The 15169-nt window shown below is 41.6% G+C and overlaps 1 protein-coding gene across 3 annotated transcripts in view; it reads right to left on the minus strand.

The window, feature by feature from the left end:
• tdp1 (tyrosyl-DNA phosphodiesterase 1) overlaps positions 1–15169 on the minus strand; it is a 37516-nt gene that overhangs the window by 18338 nt on the left and 4009 nt on the right. For all 3 annotated transcript variants that reach the window (XM_027001517.2, XM_027001518.2, XM_027001516.2), the window contains exons 5-13: positions 14877–14973; positions 14608–14642; positions 13371–13463; positions 9906–10076; positions 9739–9817; positions 8287–8472; positions 3029–3077; positions 1890–1956; positions 1062–1169 (exon numbers count right to left, since the gene is read on the minus strand). In XM_027001517.2, the coding sequence (XP_026857318.2) occupies positions 1062–1169; positions 1890–1956; positions 3029–3077; positions 8287–8472; positions 9739–9817; positions 9906–10076; positions 13371–13463; positions 14608–14642; positions 14877–14973 (885 nt within the window). The remainder of the gene's footprint in view (positions 1–1061; positions 1170–1889; positions 1957–3028; positions 3078–8286; positions 8473–9738; positions 9818–9905; positions 10077–13370; positions 13464–14607; positions 14643–14876; positions 14974–15169) is intronic.

Here is a 15169-nt window from a genome sequence, read left to right on the forward strand (position 1 = left end):
TTTATTGAGATGCAGCTGTATAATAAAAATTTGTTAAGCTTTTTTTCCAGTCTACATTCTCCATTTTTGGTTCAAAATTAAAATGATTTTATTACAGAGAGTCCTGTTCTGCCATTGCTTCATGACTGAATATGAGAGCTGAACCTGAGAAAGCTACAGAAGAGAGAGAGGAAAAAGCAAGCAAAAAGCACACACGACAGTGTTCACTTGAAGTATTAAAGTCATGTGCTCTCCAGCTCTGCCATATACTTCAACATCCTGTTAATCCCCAGAAAGTACCACAGTCCGAGAACTCTATATCACAGGAGTGCCTATGATACTGCTGACTTCACATGCTGATTCCCGTCCTGTGATTTGGTACCACCAAGAGCCAATCTGAGAACTCTCTCTTATTGCTGGCTGAACAGTTGTTGGCAAGAGCTTGTCATTGCCAATAACACAGGCCACATTGCAAAAACTACAGGTGACAGTAGACCACAGAAGCTCATCAATGGGCTGACAGTATTCTTGGTATGTCATGGGGTTTAAAGTACAGGGTACAATTAATGATAGCCCACAATTGACACATCATATAGGAATCTCTGTAGATCACAGATGTTGGTGTTTTAAATGCTTTGCATATGCAGACAGTGAAGAGGAAAGGTAAAAACAGGAGGGCTCTGTGCTGCCTTACTGGTGAGAAGATTAGAAAACTGCAAATGCAACAAGACAGAAGCCAGTGAAGGCAGCGGTGACAGACCTATGGGTTAAACTATGATATATAACACTATCTGGAAATGCAGGGATACTGAAACAAAACGGACAGCTACCACAACAGTGTCACACCATCAGACCAAATGATTACATTATCCATTTGGAAAAATATCAAACTTGAAAGTAATCAGTAAATTCCTACTTAGTGAATGAGATTTAATTCATTTTTATTATCAATATAATATTGTTATAGGTCAATACATTTTACTACATTATTAAGCAAGCTATTAATTATGTGGTTTAATCACATTTTTGACCAAATTAAATGCAAGTGTTACATAACTGATTTCACACTTTCAACATCTAACCTTGTAACAAGAAACCAGGCCAGCTGAGAGAAGTCCGGTGATGCCCTTGTGTAGATTTTGATGTGGGGCATAGCACTGCTTCTCCCTGATGTTTCAGCCCTCCAGTGGCTATTTGTGGGAGGTGGTGAGAGGGAGTGAGTGAGTGAGAGTGAGAGTGAGAGAGAGAGAGAGAGAGAGAGAGAGAGAGAGAGAGAGAGAGAGAGAGAGAGAGAGAGAGAGAGAGAGAGAGAGAGAGAGAGAGAGAGAATCACCTGCAGTTTAGACACTTTGCCTTAATAATTATGTCTCCATTCAAATGAGGTGATAATGACAGGTAATTACTGGTTGAGAAAGCACTCTTTATTTAATATGAAGAAATATTCTACAGCACATTGAGTAACTTTGTCGGGTTCCATTAATCATTGTTGTAAACTGAAGCACAGGGAATTTAGAAATGGCACAGTGACCAAATATCACCGAAGTGGCTTTTCCATTTATTGAGCTAAAGCTGAATATAAATAGCCCACTCAAAGCTGGTGGCCCTTTAGGATACTGGGACAATGGAAACATTGGCCACTTTTGAATTTACATTTACAGCATTTCACAGACGCTTATCTAGAGCAATTTACATATTTATTACTATTACAGTATGTGCGCTTTCTGGAGCTTCCCATGGCCTTGTTTTTACTAGCAACATTCACATGCAGAAACTCGCAGGAGCTGAGCTCAGCAGTGGGAAAACTTCCAAGAACTTTGTGGAACATTTTTTAATAGTTGCTCGGTTGGCAAATATTGCTGAAGATTATAGACATCTCAGGTGGGAGAGGGACGTGAATGTGAAGAACTTACTGGAAATAAGAGTGGAGCCAGAGCTGCTTCTGCGCTGTCTGTATACTGTAGGGTAAGGAGCCGCCAGCTGCAGCAGCAAGGATAATGTTAGACATTCAACAAATACCAGTGTCTTTCATCTTCAGTCTTCTTTTACTCATCTGACAACCTTTCCTCCAAGTGCTTGACACCTTTTCTGACAATAGAAGTTTAAAATATAGGGCATATAAAATAATGCTGTATGCATGTAAATATTAACATTTAAATGTACAAGTTTTATTTTCAAATTATTCCCCATTGATTATGCCATTTTACTTTATTGTTTTATACACTGTGAAACCTTTTAACCTATTCGTCACAGAACGATCCCCTTCCCACTGCTCACGTGGTGCAGCCCGCCGCGTGCAGTGGGAGTTCACCGACCATCTGATTTGTAAGCCCTTGTCAGCGCACACACCTGCACCTTGTGAATGGTCATGTATGTGTGTACGTATTTAAACCCCGTTGGTGTGCGCCTCTTTGACGGTCTTTGATTCTGTTTGTGATTCTCGTTATACATGTACGTGTGTCAATGTTAAACGTGTTCATCCCGCTTGTTCTACGCGAGTGCCGTTGTGTTTAATGTTCGTGTTTGTCTGATAAATGTCTGACTATGTCGAGGGAATCCTGCTCAGTATGCAGAACAGAGCAAACCTACAAAAGCAAAAGGAAAGGTCCCTGGTAATGTGCTGCCACCATTTGTAGCCACACTTTCTGAAAGATGAACACTCACAAACCACAGTGACAAAAAAGTATCATATTAAAAAAATAAATAAATAAAATAATGGAATTCATTGCCATGGATGCCCCACAATTCTCTGCTGTCATGGTCACTTTTTTTCATGTATTCCTGTAAAATTAAAAGGCAATAAACAAACAAACTGGTTTTTAGTTTTGATTTTTGGCCCAGGGTATCCAGAATTTCAGTTTCAGCCAAAAGGTTTCATTTTAGCGCATCACTAATTATCTCTCTTGCTCACGTTACCTTTTCAGTCAACATCAGATAAAACAGAAACCATAAAAACTATGCTAAAGAATTTTTGACTACATTCAACAATTGTATACACAAATTCTGAGAATTGCTTATTTAACCCTAACCCTATCAAAAAGAAAATGAGTACCTGGGTAGCCTTCCAAGCTTGTTCGAACATCATCCACGGAAGGATAAACCTAGAGATCACACAAACAAACAAAGACTTATTCAACCAAACCTCAGTTATTATTTTCCTCTGTGTGTGGGTGTTGGTGACTGAAGAAGAGAGAGAACCCCCCCCCCCCCCCCCCCCCCCCCCCCCAAAAAAAGAAGGCATTTCGTCTCTCTGCACAATCACACTTCAAGTCAAAGGGTGTGGGTAAGGGGAGTGATCTGAATTTTAATCATTCACTCTAATGTAGAGTTGGGCTATATGGCATTTACTTCATGTAGGCGTGCATTAGAACATCTTTTGTCTGCAGTGAAGGCTCAGTGGGCTGCCATGTGATGCCCACTGACATTTAACAAGCTCCATCAGGGAAAATCAATCAATCTGCCCCTCCACTGGAGCAGACGTTCTTTGACACGACTGGAGAATGTTTTCTGCAACTATAGTTTTGCTTTATGTGCAGTTATTTGGCTGCAATCCCATTTAACTGCGCACAGGTTCCAGTGAAGCAGGTCTACACCCTGTCGCACAAGTGCTTCACCAAGATGGGAGGCTTGTTCTCTCTGGTGCACTCACAGCCGACCACTTTAGGTATTCAGACCACGGACTGCGCCTCGCCGAGCTGGGGAGGGGGATGCGCTAGACTCTGGCATGCGGCCATGCAGATGTCTAGTTAGCTGCTCCGTCTCTTGGAAGGAAGGGAAAGGTACAGTTCTGCTTTCCAATAAAAACAGCCAGCTGAATTCTCATAAGAAAAATGCTCACGGGCAGAGAAAGGTGTTTCATTTTGATTTCTGTAGATAAATGATATTTTCTTTGCTGTTCCACTTAGGGGCATAACGGCATTTATGAAAGAAATAAAACAGCTGTAGTGAAAGCATTCATTGGGGGCAATAAGTAGGGCTGGGCAGTATACCAGTATTAAAGTGTCATGATTTGGATTTTGCCATACTGCGAACACCCTGATAAACACCTAAATGCAGAGTCAGAAACAGCCCTGCTCGCAACATCACAAACACAAAAACAAACAACTGCATCTAGCAAACACAGAAACGCTGCTCATTTGTGATTCGAGAAAAGGGAGAGAAAACAAAAATAGATGTGCACGATATATGCGAGGCCAATATTATTTGCTGATAAGGATTTTATTGTTGTCACTTTGGTTCACTTTGGCTGATAATTACAACCCAATTTTTTTTTTCTGGGTGCTTTAGCTTCCAGCCATAGGATTTCTTATACCTGCACCAGTTTAAGGCAAAAATGGCAGCAAATGTTTGAGAAAGGTCAGAAAATAAAGTGAAATGAAACTATTTTTGTTTGTGTTAACTGCAACATCTGTGTCAAGGATTCCTCCTCCACATGGTGGCTCCCATGGTGCTGTGCGCCACGTTTTGATTTGGTTCCTTTTTGGTTTCTTTCCCCTTGTCTCTTGTCTGGTGTATCCTTACCCCGTACTGGTTGCAGCTGCTTAGGCAGAGATTGTGGCTCTCTCCTTGTGCATTTTGTTGTTTTTTCTGAGTTTGCATCATGATCTCAGTATTTTTCTTTTATGTTCTTTGTCTTATGTTTGGGTTTGTTTTTTTGCATGTCTTCTGGCTACGTTTCATTCTGGTACTTTGACCACAGATTGCGCCAAGACTTCTGAATATGGATTTGCCCAAATTAAACGTGACTCATCTCTGCAAATACATCCTGCCCACCTTACAGAACAACTGACCAAACTAGGGAACACCGAGAGAGCAACATCGCAGTTTGTGTGTTGCAAGCCTCTCTGTGCTGTCAGGTTTGTTTCTTGTTATCTCTTTCAGTTTGTGACTTTTGTTTGGTTTCTGTTTTCATTATGTTGTCTGCTTTCATGCCCATCTTTTAAACTCTAATCTGTGTAATGAATAATGATTATGGAATTGCTCCAAAAATGTCACTCATCTCCAGATGCATTCTGCCTTGTATGCTTACAAATTTTGTGATGATTTACCCGTGACACGACGGATTAATTAACGACGCACTAATTAACATGCTTAACATGTCTTACTCAATGTACTTCATTCTTTAAAATGCATAAACATAAAATGATCAATACGTTGTAAAATGGGGGTAATGTATTTATTACACACATTCCTCTGTGACTTTAGTCCTGTCTGAATCCACCACGACAGTCATTTTACATTTACATTTATGCCGTTTAGCTGACCCCTTTATCCAAAGCGACTTACAATTATGACTGAGTACAACTTGAGCAGTTGAGGGTTAAGGGTCTTGCTCAGGGGCCCAACAGTGGCAACTTGACAGTGGTGGGGCTTGAACCAGCAACATTCCTATGCTCCCATTTCAGAAAAGATTCTGCCTTTTTTTTTTTTTTTGCTACATCATGATCTGTAAAAATATACCCAAATTATTTTCATACTATGCTAATTGACATGTCAGTAAATATTCCTCAAATCGTGTGGAAATTAGTTTTCATACTGTTTCTCAAGCATGGAAGCACTTGAAAGAAAGCATTAACTTGCATCACATACTTTGGTATTTACTTGCCAATCGCCTCAGAGGAGTGACACTTCTAGCAGATGTAAGTTAATTCTGCTACATGCAAGTAATCTGTTAATGTTTAAACCCAAATTCCCAGTCAATTGATTCACTCGCACAACACATATATTGTGGTGATGATGCTTCGTGATGATAGTGGATCAAGTCTCCCACATGCTTATAACCCTTCCTCACAAGCATCTTTCGTCAGTTCTTACGCTCTTCACCGAGCTAAGAACACCTCACCTCTCTCTTACCCAATCAATTGTTAGTCCGCTTAACAACCATTAACTCAGTTTACAATTCTAATTGTCTACATTTTCTACTGTCACTTTGTCAGTCTCTGAACTAGCTTGTTTAGCTTCACGAACAGTTACCTAAAATGGGCTTGCAAACAACTTCTCGGGTTAGAAAGAAGACCTTAGGCCCTGGTCTGCAGTGGAATCCGACAGGGAGTCCGGTTTCAAATGGCCTGAGATATGGAGCATTTGTGGAAAATGTGAAAACTGAAATTGCCAGGTGCCCTGCCCACCTCTCGGCCCTGCGTCGGTGGCGAGATTCATCTTTGATGATGATGATGCTGCTGCTCGACCTTGGAGGGTGCTATCATGTTCGGTCTGATGTCGACTAGGATGAGCTGAAGCTTCATCAGCCATCCGCAGCTGGTCAGGGGGGAAGCATGAAGAGCATTACACCCCATTCATTTCTCTGTCGCAGCACGGAACTCAAGTTAGAAGTCAAATGGCCCTCGCCGCTCCCTTTTCAAAAGTTGAGGTTTGCCATGTTTACATTTATGGCGTTTAGCAGACGCTCTCATCCAGAGCGACTTAAAAAAAGTGCTTTGTCATTTACTCAGAATATCCTAGTACAGTACAGTAGGGTAGAGTTCAACATACCAATGAATTAGAATACTGCAAAATACAGGAATCAATGCTGATACCTAGAAGTACAAAATACATAAAGTCCACAATAAGTGCTAGAGTGTGTTAAACAACATAAACAATACCTTACAATAAGTACTAAATTTGTCAGTCAATATGGGAGCAGTGTCAGTTGTCCTGTTCTGCCACCCCGTCCCAATGGCGATTAATCATCGTCTCCCTGCATTCCCAGACTTTACAACCAAGCTAATGGCGTCCTGAAGTAAACTGCAGTATCAGTGTCCCAGGGTGCTAATGCACTAGCACACCCGTGGGCAGAGCTCTCCTGTGGAGCTGATTTTGCAGACTCTGCGTCATACTAATGGTTCAACCACTGGCCTACAAAACTGTGGTGTGCAGAAATAATCAGGCTCCTTGTGGCCCAGGCCTTCTGGACATGTGACCAGCTGTTCGCTTGTTTTGCTGATCCAGCCTGTGGCAGGCCACCTCCTTCACTGCGTTGTGGAAGCTTTCATTGGCTTGCAGCAGCAAGGGCCTGGAGTTGCCTGAAAAAGTATGGGCACATTCCACTAGAGGAATGGCTGTGTTGTGGGCTCTGTTTAAGGGTGTTTCTGTAGGAGACATTTTGGCAGCTGCTAGCTGGGCTTCACCAAATACGTTTGTGTGCTTTTATTGATGTGGCTTCGGTAGCTCCTCTCTGTTCTGTCCTCAGGGTCAGGGGTTCAGTGCCTGTTGGGTATACCACAAATCCCTAACTAAACATGTTGTACTGAACAAATCGACTAAAAGGGAACGTAGGGTTATGTATATAACCACTGTTCCCTGAAGAAGAGGAGCAAGGTACCACACAGGCTGCCTTGCCTCACCTTTGAGCTCAGTGAAAAGTGTTTTTTGAGAGGTATTTGGAACTGGGAAGAGATGCTTACAACTAAGGGTTTATAAACATGAGGATTGAGACTGATGTGAATAAAGGTCAGACATAATAAATCTTCAGACAGACAGGCAAGGGCATGATAGCCCATATTGCACGTGTTTTATCTCAGGTCTCTTCTTCAGGGAACAACCCTGCATTATTAACCGCTTATAGTGACTTTATTAAATATCAACATTTGGCATTGAAGATGCTGCTGGTTCAAAATTGCATAATAACAGATAATGCTGAATTAAATTGTGCACTGGAAATGTGTACATCTAACAGCCACTTCCATCTCTGTAATTTATACTGAGATTTCTTAATAATAATAATAATAATAATAATAATAATAATAATAATAATAACAATAATAACAACAACAACAACAATAAAATACTATATTAAATAGTATAATTAAATAATTAAATACTTTTTGGTATATCATGATGTACTCGTCTTGTAATCAGAAGATTGCCAATTCAAGCCTCACCATTGCCATGTTGCCACTATGGCCCTTAAGCCTCAATTGCTCAAGAATTAGTCATAATTGTAACTTAAGTCGCTTTGGATAAAAGTGTCAGCAAAAATGCCGTAAATACAAATATAACTGTTGTCTGGATAGTGGAAAAATGTGATATGGATTTTAAAAAAATCCAAAGGAAAAAATCCAGCCCTTTTGAAAATTCAAGTTGCCTTAGGCATACGTTTAATTCTGCCTGACCTCGCTGTACTTAAAATCAACAGAAACAACTAAATGCTCACCTATCCAAAAGACTGGCAAGGTTGGAGAGGGAGAGGAACGTTCTAGGTTTATCTTAACACTTCTCCAGGCATGCACACGGCAGCCTATGCTAAGGAGCAAAGGCAGAAACAGTTGTATTAGTGGGACGTGGTCTGCTAAGACCTTATGCAACACTTACCAGAAGCAGCGGTGTCTCTGCACTGCCTAACGAGTTCCCAGCCTTCCCCAGTGTCGTCAGTGTGCGCTGGAACTCTGCTGCAAGCCATTTGGTCTTATCAAGGCCCATAGAGCCAATGCTGGAGAACTGACCAATCACAGGCCACTTTTCCATATTCTGTACCGGACATGCGTTTTCACTCAGCAACTAAAGGGAGAGAGGCAGGGGGTCGACTATGAAACTAGAAGATGTGCAGCCACACAATTCCACTTCCCATACCAAGAATCATCATGTCCGCTCCTTCGTGAATGATCTGCGTGGAAGACTTTCATAACTTTGTATCAAAGGAATGTCTTTAGAAAAGTACGAGCCCGGAATACTAGTCACCAACGTCCAAGTTCTGCTGTCACTTTTCAGAGTAAAAGCATTGGTCTGGTCTCATCAACCCCCCCTAGAGACTGGCCTTGAGTGGTGAGCAACCCTTCTGCTCTCTGCCCATGTGCTACTTTGTGCAGAGACAGCATCAGACCAGAGCTGAAGAACTCAAATCTCAGAAAGCAGAGAAGCATAGTGGATAGAGAGTCACCACTCAAATATAGTTTTGGTTTTCCATGACCTGCCAGGAAAATCCTCCAGTTTTCCAAGAACTACACTATAAAATCCAGTGAACCAAATTTCCTGCCATTGCAAACACACATACTACAAATTTGCTGCCAGTCACATAGCTGCCCATATCTTCAAATGACATTAAACCAGGAAGCACTGCTGTCATAAATGAGGCAAAAAAGCTCAACCCTTCACTTTTTACTCACCAGAGAACTCCATACCAATCCATACTAAGTAATAACCTCTCTGTTAAAGTCCCAAAATTTAGGGAAAATACTCTTTATATCTTTAAGTGGTTTTGGACATCCTATTTTATAAGACTTAAGTCTGTACAGTGGGAGTGTTAAAGTTACATAAGCATCAAGTCTTAATAATGAGTGTAATGAGACAGCCTGTACCTGTTCCAAAATGAAATGCTGGAGTAAATTAATGTACATGCTACATCAGGAGAATGTTAATGTGAAATGTTAAAACTGAATGCTAAAAGTCATTAGGTTTGTAGATGAGAAAAAAAAAAAAATCTTTATATATAATGAGTTTGGGTAAAATCAGACATCATGCAGTCTTAAAAGCTATACTTCAGTGAACTCCTTATTGGCAATACTTCATTAAATATTAGAAATATAAGAAAATTTGTTTTCTATAATAATAGCAGACAGGGTGAAAAAAAATAAAGCTTCATGTAGATGCTACGTATAACTTAATGTCTTAATGTATTACTAACCTGTCATAAAAACAAGAAATATTTGATTTTCCATGATAAGGAAATACTATGCATTTGATTTGTGAGCTCTGCTTTCTTCTCCAGCTATTGTTCCTTCATGCCAGCAAAGCATCTTGTGATTATAGACATTCACACACTCTAACCTTCCGCAATTTTAGGTGACCCCACTTCTCCATGTCGGGTCCCTGGAACCTTCCTGGAGTGGAACCAATCAAGTAGATCCTTCAAAATAAAAGAGCCAATTAAAACAGTGACTATAAATGACTGGCTAGCCCACCTAGCTGGAATAAACCAGAATAGATCTTTTCACCTGGTTTCGGACAGGTCGTGTTCTTTGATGCGATCGATCCACTCAGCCAGCTCAGGGGCTCGGTATGCCCTCAGGTATTCCAGCAGGTCCCGTTTGAAATGCGTAGGAGACTCCCCCGCTGTCTCTGGGCTTCCCTCAGGTAACCTGGGGTACAGAGGACTCATCCATAGTCTGGGGAAACAGAGTGCATGTTTAGTGGTCACTTAAATAAATGCCATTATTGTGCATGACAGCAACATGTGAGAGTAATAAACAGTTTTACTGATACTAGTTTTATAGCCATAGCAGTATAAACAGTACATTTCATACAAGGAAAATGGAAACTTCCTAAATCCTGAAATGCCAAAGCACCTAATGCTGAGTTTTTGTTAAAAATGAAAGCTGCTGCTTTAAAAGTCATTAGAGGAAAAAACATTCTAAAACACGGTGACCTTACACTGCTGTCAAGCATCCTGAGAGCCTAAGAATTGATTCACAATTCAGAGCTGACAGGTCAGACTTGGCAAGGGTATTCTGGACCCCCTCCTGTCCTTATGGACTGACACTGCATTCTCAGGCACACCTCTGATTACTTGGGAGAGGACGAGAGTTGTGGGTATTATAGTAGGTGCCATAGAAACCTATGATGCTGACAGTAAATAACAATAACTTTTTTTAAAGACTTCTCAATGGAAGTTAATGGGCAAGAATATTTAGAAAATATTTAGAAAATCTCATTACAGTTTTGATGTTGGCACGTACCCATTACAACTGTTGGGACAAGATGGGTATGAAATAATCTCTTACCAAAAGGTATGCATAAAATGTTATATTGCATTGTCAAACTTTTGGAAAATTGGCACCTTATCTAAAGAGATATTAAAACCACTGTTACTAGTTTGTGATGTGTGCATGCTCATTTGTGCGATTAAAATTGTGCTGATTATATTGTTAGCATATACATCAATGCAAGTTGAAGATAGTGATGACAGGTAAATCATACTGAAATCCCAGAGACCTGTTGTACTACATGGCTATAAACTGTTTTTTCTTAAAACACTTTAACAGTGGGTGGGATGTTCTACTTGTTCAGCATGTATGTCAACAACAGGCAGAGTTAATGCGCAGGCCCAAATGAACATTATTTAATGTTTGAGGTATTAAAAAAGCCCAGCATGCTATACTTCATTTTGAAAAGCAAAACTACTCATAACTGGAGCTGAATGGGGACTTCAGACTTATTACAGCAATTCCCTGTGGCGTTTTCAGATCAGATCAATACGGCCTTGGAGCACTATCAGAAAGAAAGCAGAAAAGCTCTTTTACAGTGGACCTGCGGGAGAAACTGACAGCTATGTGGATGTCAACGAGAGACCCACCAAGGCTGGAATAATGAAAAGACGCGTGGGATCAGATGCAAACTGATGGGGGAACAGCAGGACGTTAATGAGATTCATTGTATGTGTCTTGTGTGCAGTGCGTGAAGATGAGAGAGATGGGGCATTCAGGCAAGCACTGTGCACTGCAACTCGCACTGAACACATGAAGGATGTGGGGTCAGAAGAGGACAGGATGGACACTGAACACATGAAGGATGTGGGGTCAGAAGAGGACAGGCTGGACACTGAACACGAAGGATGTGGGGTCAGAAGAGGACAGGCCGGACACTGAACACATGAAGGATGTGGGGTCAGAAGAGGACAGGCCGGACACTGAACACATGAAGGATGTGGGGTCAGAAGAGGACAGGCCGGACACTGAACACATGAAGGATGTGGGGTCAGAAGAGGACAGGCCGGACACTGAACACATGAAGGATGTGGGGTCAGAAGAGGACAGGCCGGACACTGAACACATGAAGGCTGTGGGGTCAGAAGAGGACAGGCCGGACACTGAACACATGAAGGCTGTGGGGTCAGAAAAGGACAGGCCGGACACTGAACACATGAAGGATGTGGGGTCAGAAGAGGACAGGCTGGACACTGAACACATGAAGGATGTGGGGTCAGAAGAGGACAGGCTGGACACTGAACACATGAAGGATGTGGGGTCAGAAGAGGACAGGCCGGACACTGAACACATGAAGGATGTGGGGTCAGAAGAGGACAGGCTGGACACTGAACACATGAAGGATGTGGGGTCAGAAGAGGACAGGCTGGACACTGAACACATGAAGGATGTGGGGTCAGAAGAGGACAGGCTGGACACTGAACACATGAAGGATGTGGGGTCAGAAGAGGACAGGCTGGACACTGAACACATGAAGGATGTGGGGTCAGAAAAGGACAGGCTGGACACTGAACACATGAAGGATGTGGGGTCAGAAGAGGACAGGCTGGACACTGAACACATGAAGGATGTGGGGTCAGAAGAGGACAGGCCGGACACTGAACACATCAAAGGTGTGGGGTCAAGAAGAGGACAGGCTGGACACTAAACACATCAAAGGTGAGGGGTCAGAAGAGGGCAAGCTGGACAATGAACACATGAAGGATGTGGGGTCAGAAGAGGACAGGCTGGACACTGAACACATGAAGGCTGTGGGGTCAGAAGAGGACAGGCTGGACACTGAACACATGAAGGATGTGGGGTCAGAAGAGGACAGGCTGGACACTGAACACATCAAAGGTGTGGGGTCAGAAGAGGGCAAGCTGGACACAAAGTACAAAAAGAATAACCGTTATTCCACTGGATCAACTGGAGCTTGTCTGGCTAGTAACTGATGAAACTGTTTGAGGATGACACTTTGATGTATACGTCTCATATATGTATATTTGATGTATACATTAGATACATTCTATAAATTCTATAAATTCCTGTGCATCACTTTAGAGGTTAGACACAAACAATACACTGAACACTGTTCAAATATCTTTCAAAGAGAACAAGGAACTATTAAATTGTGGCAAAAATAATATGCTTTCAATAAACTAGCATTATCCTTTCATCTCTTACACAAACTATTGCAAGACTGCAAATTTTGCAATGCATGAATACATTTTAACATTAATCAGAGGAGTTAAAATAATACTAAAACCATGTTCTTCAGTTAATTGAATCAAATTATTCTAGACAAATCCATCATGCTCTTACAAACCTTATTCTCTCGGTAACTGACTAGTAAGAGTTTGGACAGAGTTCACAAGAACAGAATCGATTAATTCAGATCTGCAAAGCTCTGCGTGTGTAAAAAAAAAAAAAAAAAAACTATTTGGAAGAAATCAGCTTCATTTCAATTTCCTGAAATCATCTGCTCAGTGTGTTGTCATGGCAACTGACCAAAAATGTTTCAGTCTAGTGAATGCAGAACTGCCAGATATGAAAGAAAGTGCCTTTTTATGCAATCTAAGAACAAAACTTCAAAAGCAGAAAGAGAAAATCAGTACAGACTGTGTTCTCGCGTATGACAAAGCACATTTACTCCTATAACCACTCGTTTGTAAGCATTCGATAGGGCTGTGCGGAACAGATGCTGGTCAGCCCTACCCCTGAGTCTTCTGGTACCAGTCAGCCCGGATCAGGTTTGATGTCAGAATAATGACCCTGAATCCCTCCTCGTACCACAGTAGCATCATCTTCCTGAAAATGAGATGCAGCCTTCAGACTGGGAGTGGATTTTGAAAAACAGTCACGATACAACAGTACTCTTCATGCCCTCATCTTTGCATATTACTGTTAGCGTTGAATATTTAAAGATATAATTATCACTGGCCCGTCAATACCATATTCTATTTTTCTCAATATGAATAATTATACAAAAATAGGTATGAGTCATCACATACTGTTGGGGGACGGGGTTCTGTTCTGCAAACTGTTTAGAGCACACTGAAATAAAATACATCTACATGCACCAGTGACGAACAGGTAGAATCCATTTGAGAAAAGATCTGCTCTCAGCAGCTGGACGCAGGTGTGCGAGAAACATTAACGTTTTATTTATTTCATTAAGAGCTGGGCAATAGGAGCTCTCATAAGAGGGAATAAAACCTGTTCAGTTCTTCAGTGCATGCTCCCACTCTGTTCCTGAATAAAACATGTGGAACCTTCCAACAGAAAATCCGGCTGAATAGAAATGTAGCGCATTAATATTCAGCAGGGTTCATGTTTAACGTGTGGTCCAAACTCGCTGAATGACACCAGCTGAACCCTGTCTTTAAGCAGAGGGTTAAACTCGCTTAAGACTTCTTAGAGGTAGACAGAATGCTTCTCTCTCTGATCTGAGCTGATCTACCGAACGCTGCCGTTGGTCCTCGGCGGAACCAAGGCCTCCAGCCACTGCAGTCTGCAACTGTTTCTCTCTCTACCATCTGGCAAACCTGCCGGCTGTTCTGTCTCGGCCCTCCAGCGCTATTCCCGTGCTACCCCCATTACTGCTTGCATTTCCTTACACTGCCGTTTTCACTCACAACAGCTTTTTGCGTCCTACGTTCTGTGCATGTTACATTAACCTGCTCCTGCGCACTGGTGAAAGTGTGAGCTTATAAAGTGTAAAAGTACAATGCAGCTGTAGTGGCACAGCGGTATTTTGGTGAGTAGCATGTGAAGTGCAACACTTGTAATGAGAACTACGCCCACATCTGTAAAGGGCAATATGCCTCTGCTGTATGACGGCTACAGATCAAATGCGCCTGAACATGATTTATACCTGAGGTCATGATAAAGGTCAGATGACTGAACTTTTTTAAGAAAGAGAAGAAGAAAACAATGAAATTAAAGCACTTACGTATGATGAGTGCCAAAGGCAATATCCAGCTTGGCCTGATGAGAGAGGTTCAGTTTGACAGAATACAATTAACAATTCTGCAGAAACAGAAATAAACTTTTATAGGCATGATATTTATAATCATTATATCAAATTTGATATGAGGGTTTACACTAAAGCAGTTGACTGCCCCCAAGTGGAGACAAGAATATTACATCTTTCAAAGTGATGGTGTGTTGTAAAACAGTGTTCAGAGGCAACACAACAAGCAAGTCAGAACAAGGCAGAACCTGACAGAAGCGAATATGGCTATATGGTTGAGCCTGTTGGATTAACCGAGCCTTCGACTCTCGCTTCTCCCCGTGGACAATAACAACAGGCTTTGTCCTAAAACAAAGCACAAGAACAGGCCATGAGTAGAAAGCACATATAAGCATAGCAGTACAACATTGTAGAAGTCATGCAACAAAACCGCCAACTAAAGATCAATAGAACTAAAGCCTTATTTCTTTGACATTGCCATTTGGAACTGGCTTCCTGATGAAATCCGGTTCAAGCCTGAACTACACCCAAGTGAATCTGT

This window comes from Electrophorus electricus, chromosome 13 (assembly GCF_013358815.1).
Source record: "Electrophorus electricus isolate fEleEle1 chromosome 13, fEleEle1.pri, whole genome shotgun sequence".
Taxonomy (NCBI): Eukaryota; Metazoa; Chordata; class Actinopteri; order Gymnotiformes; family Gymnotidae; genus Electrophorus; species Electrophorus electricus.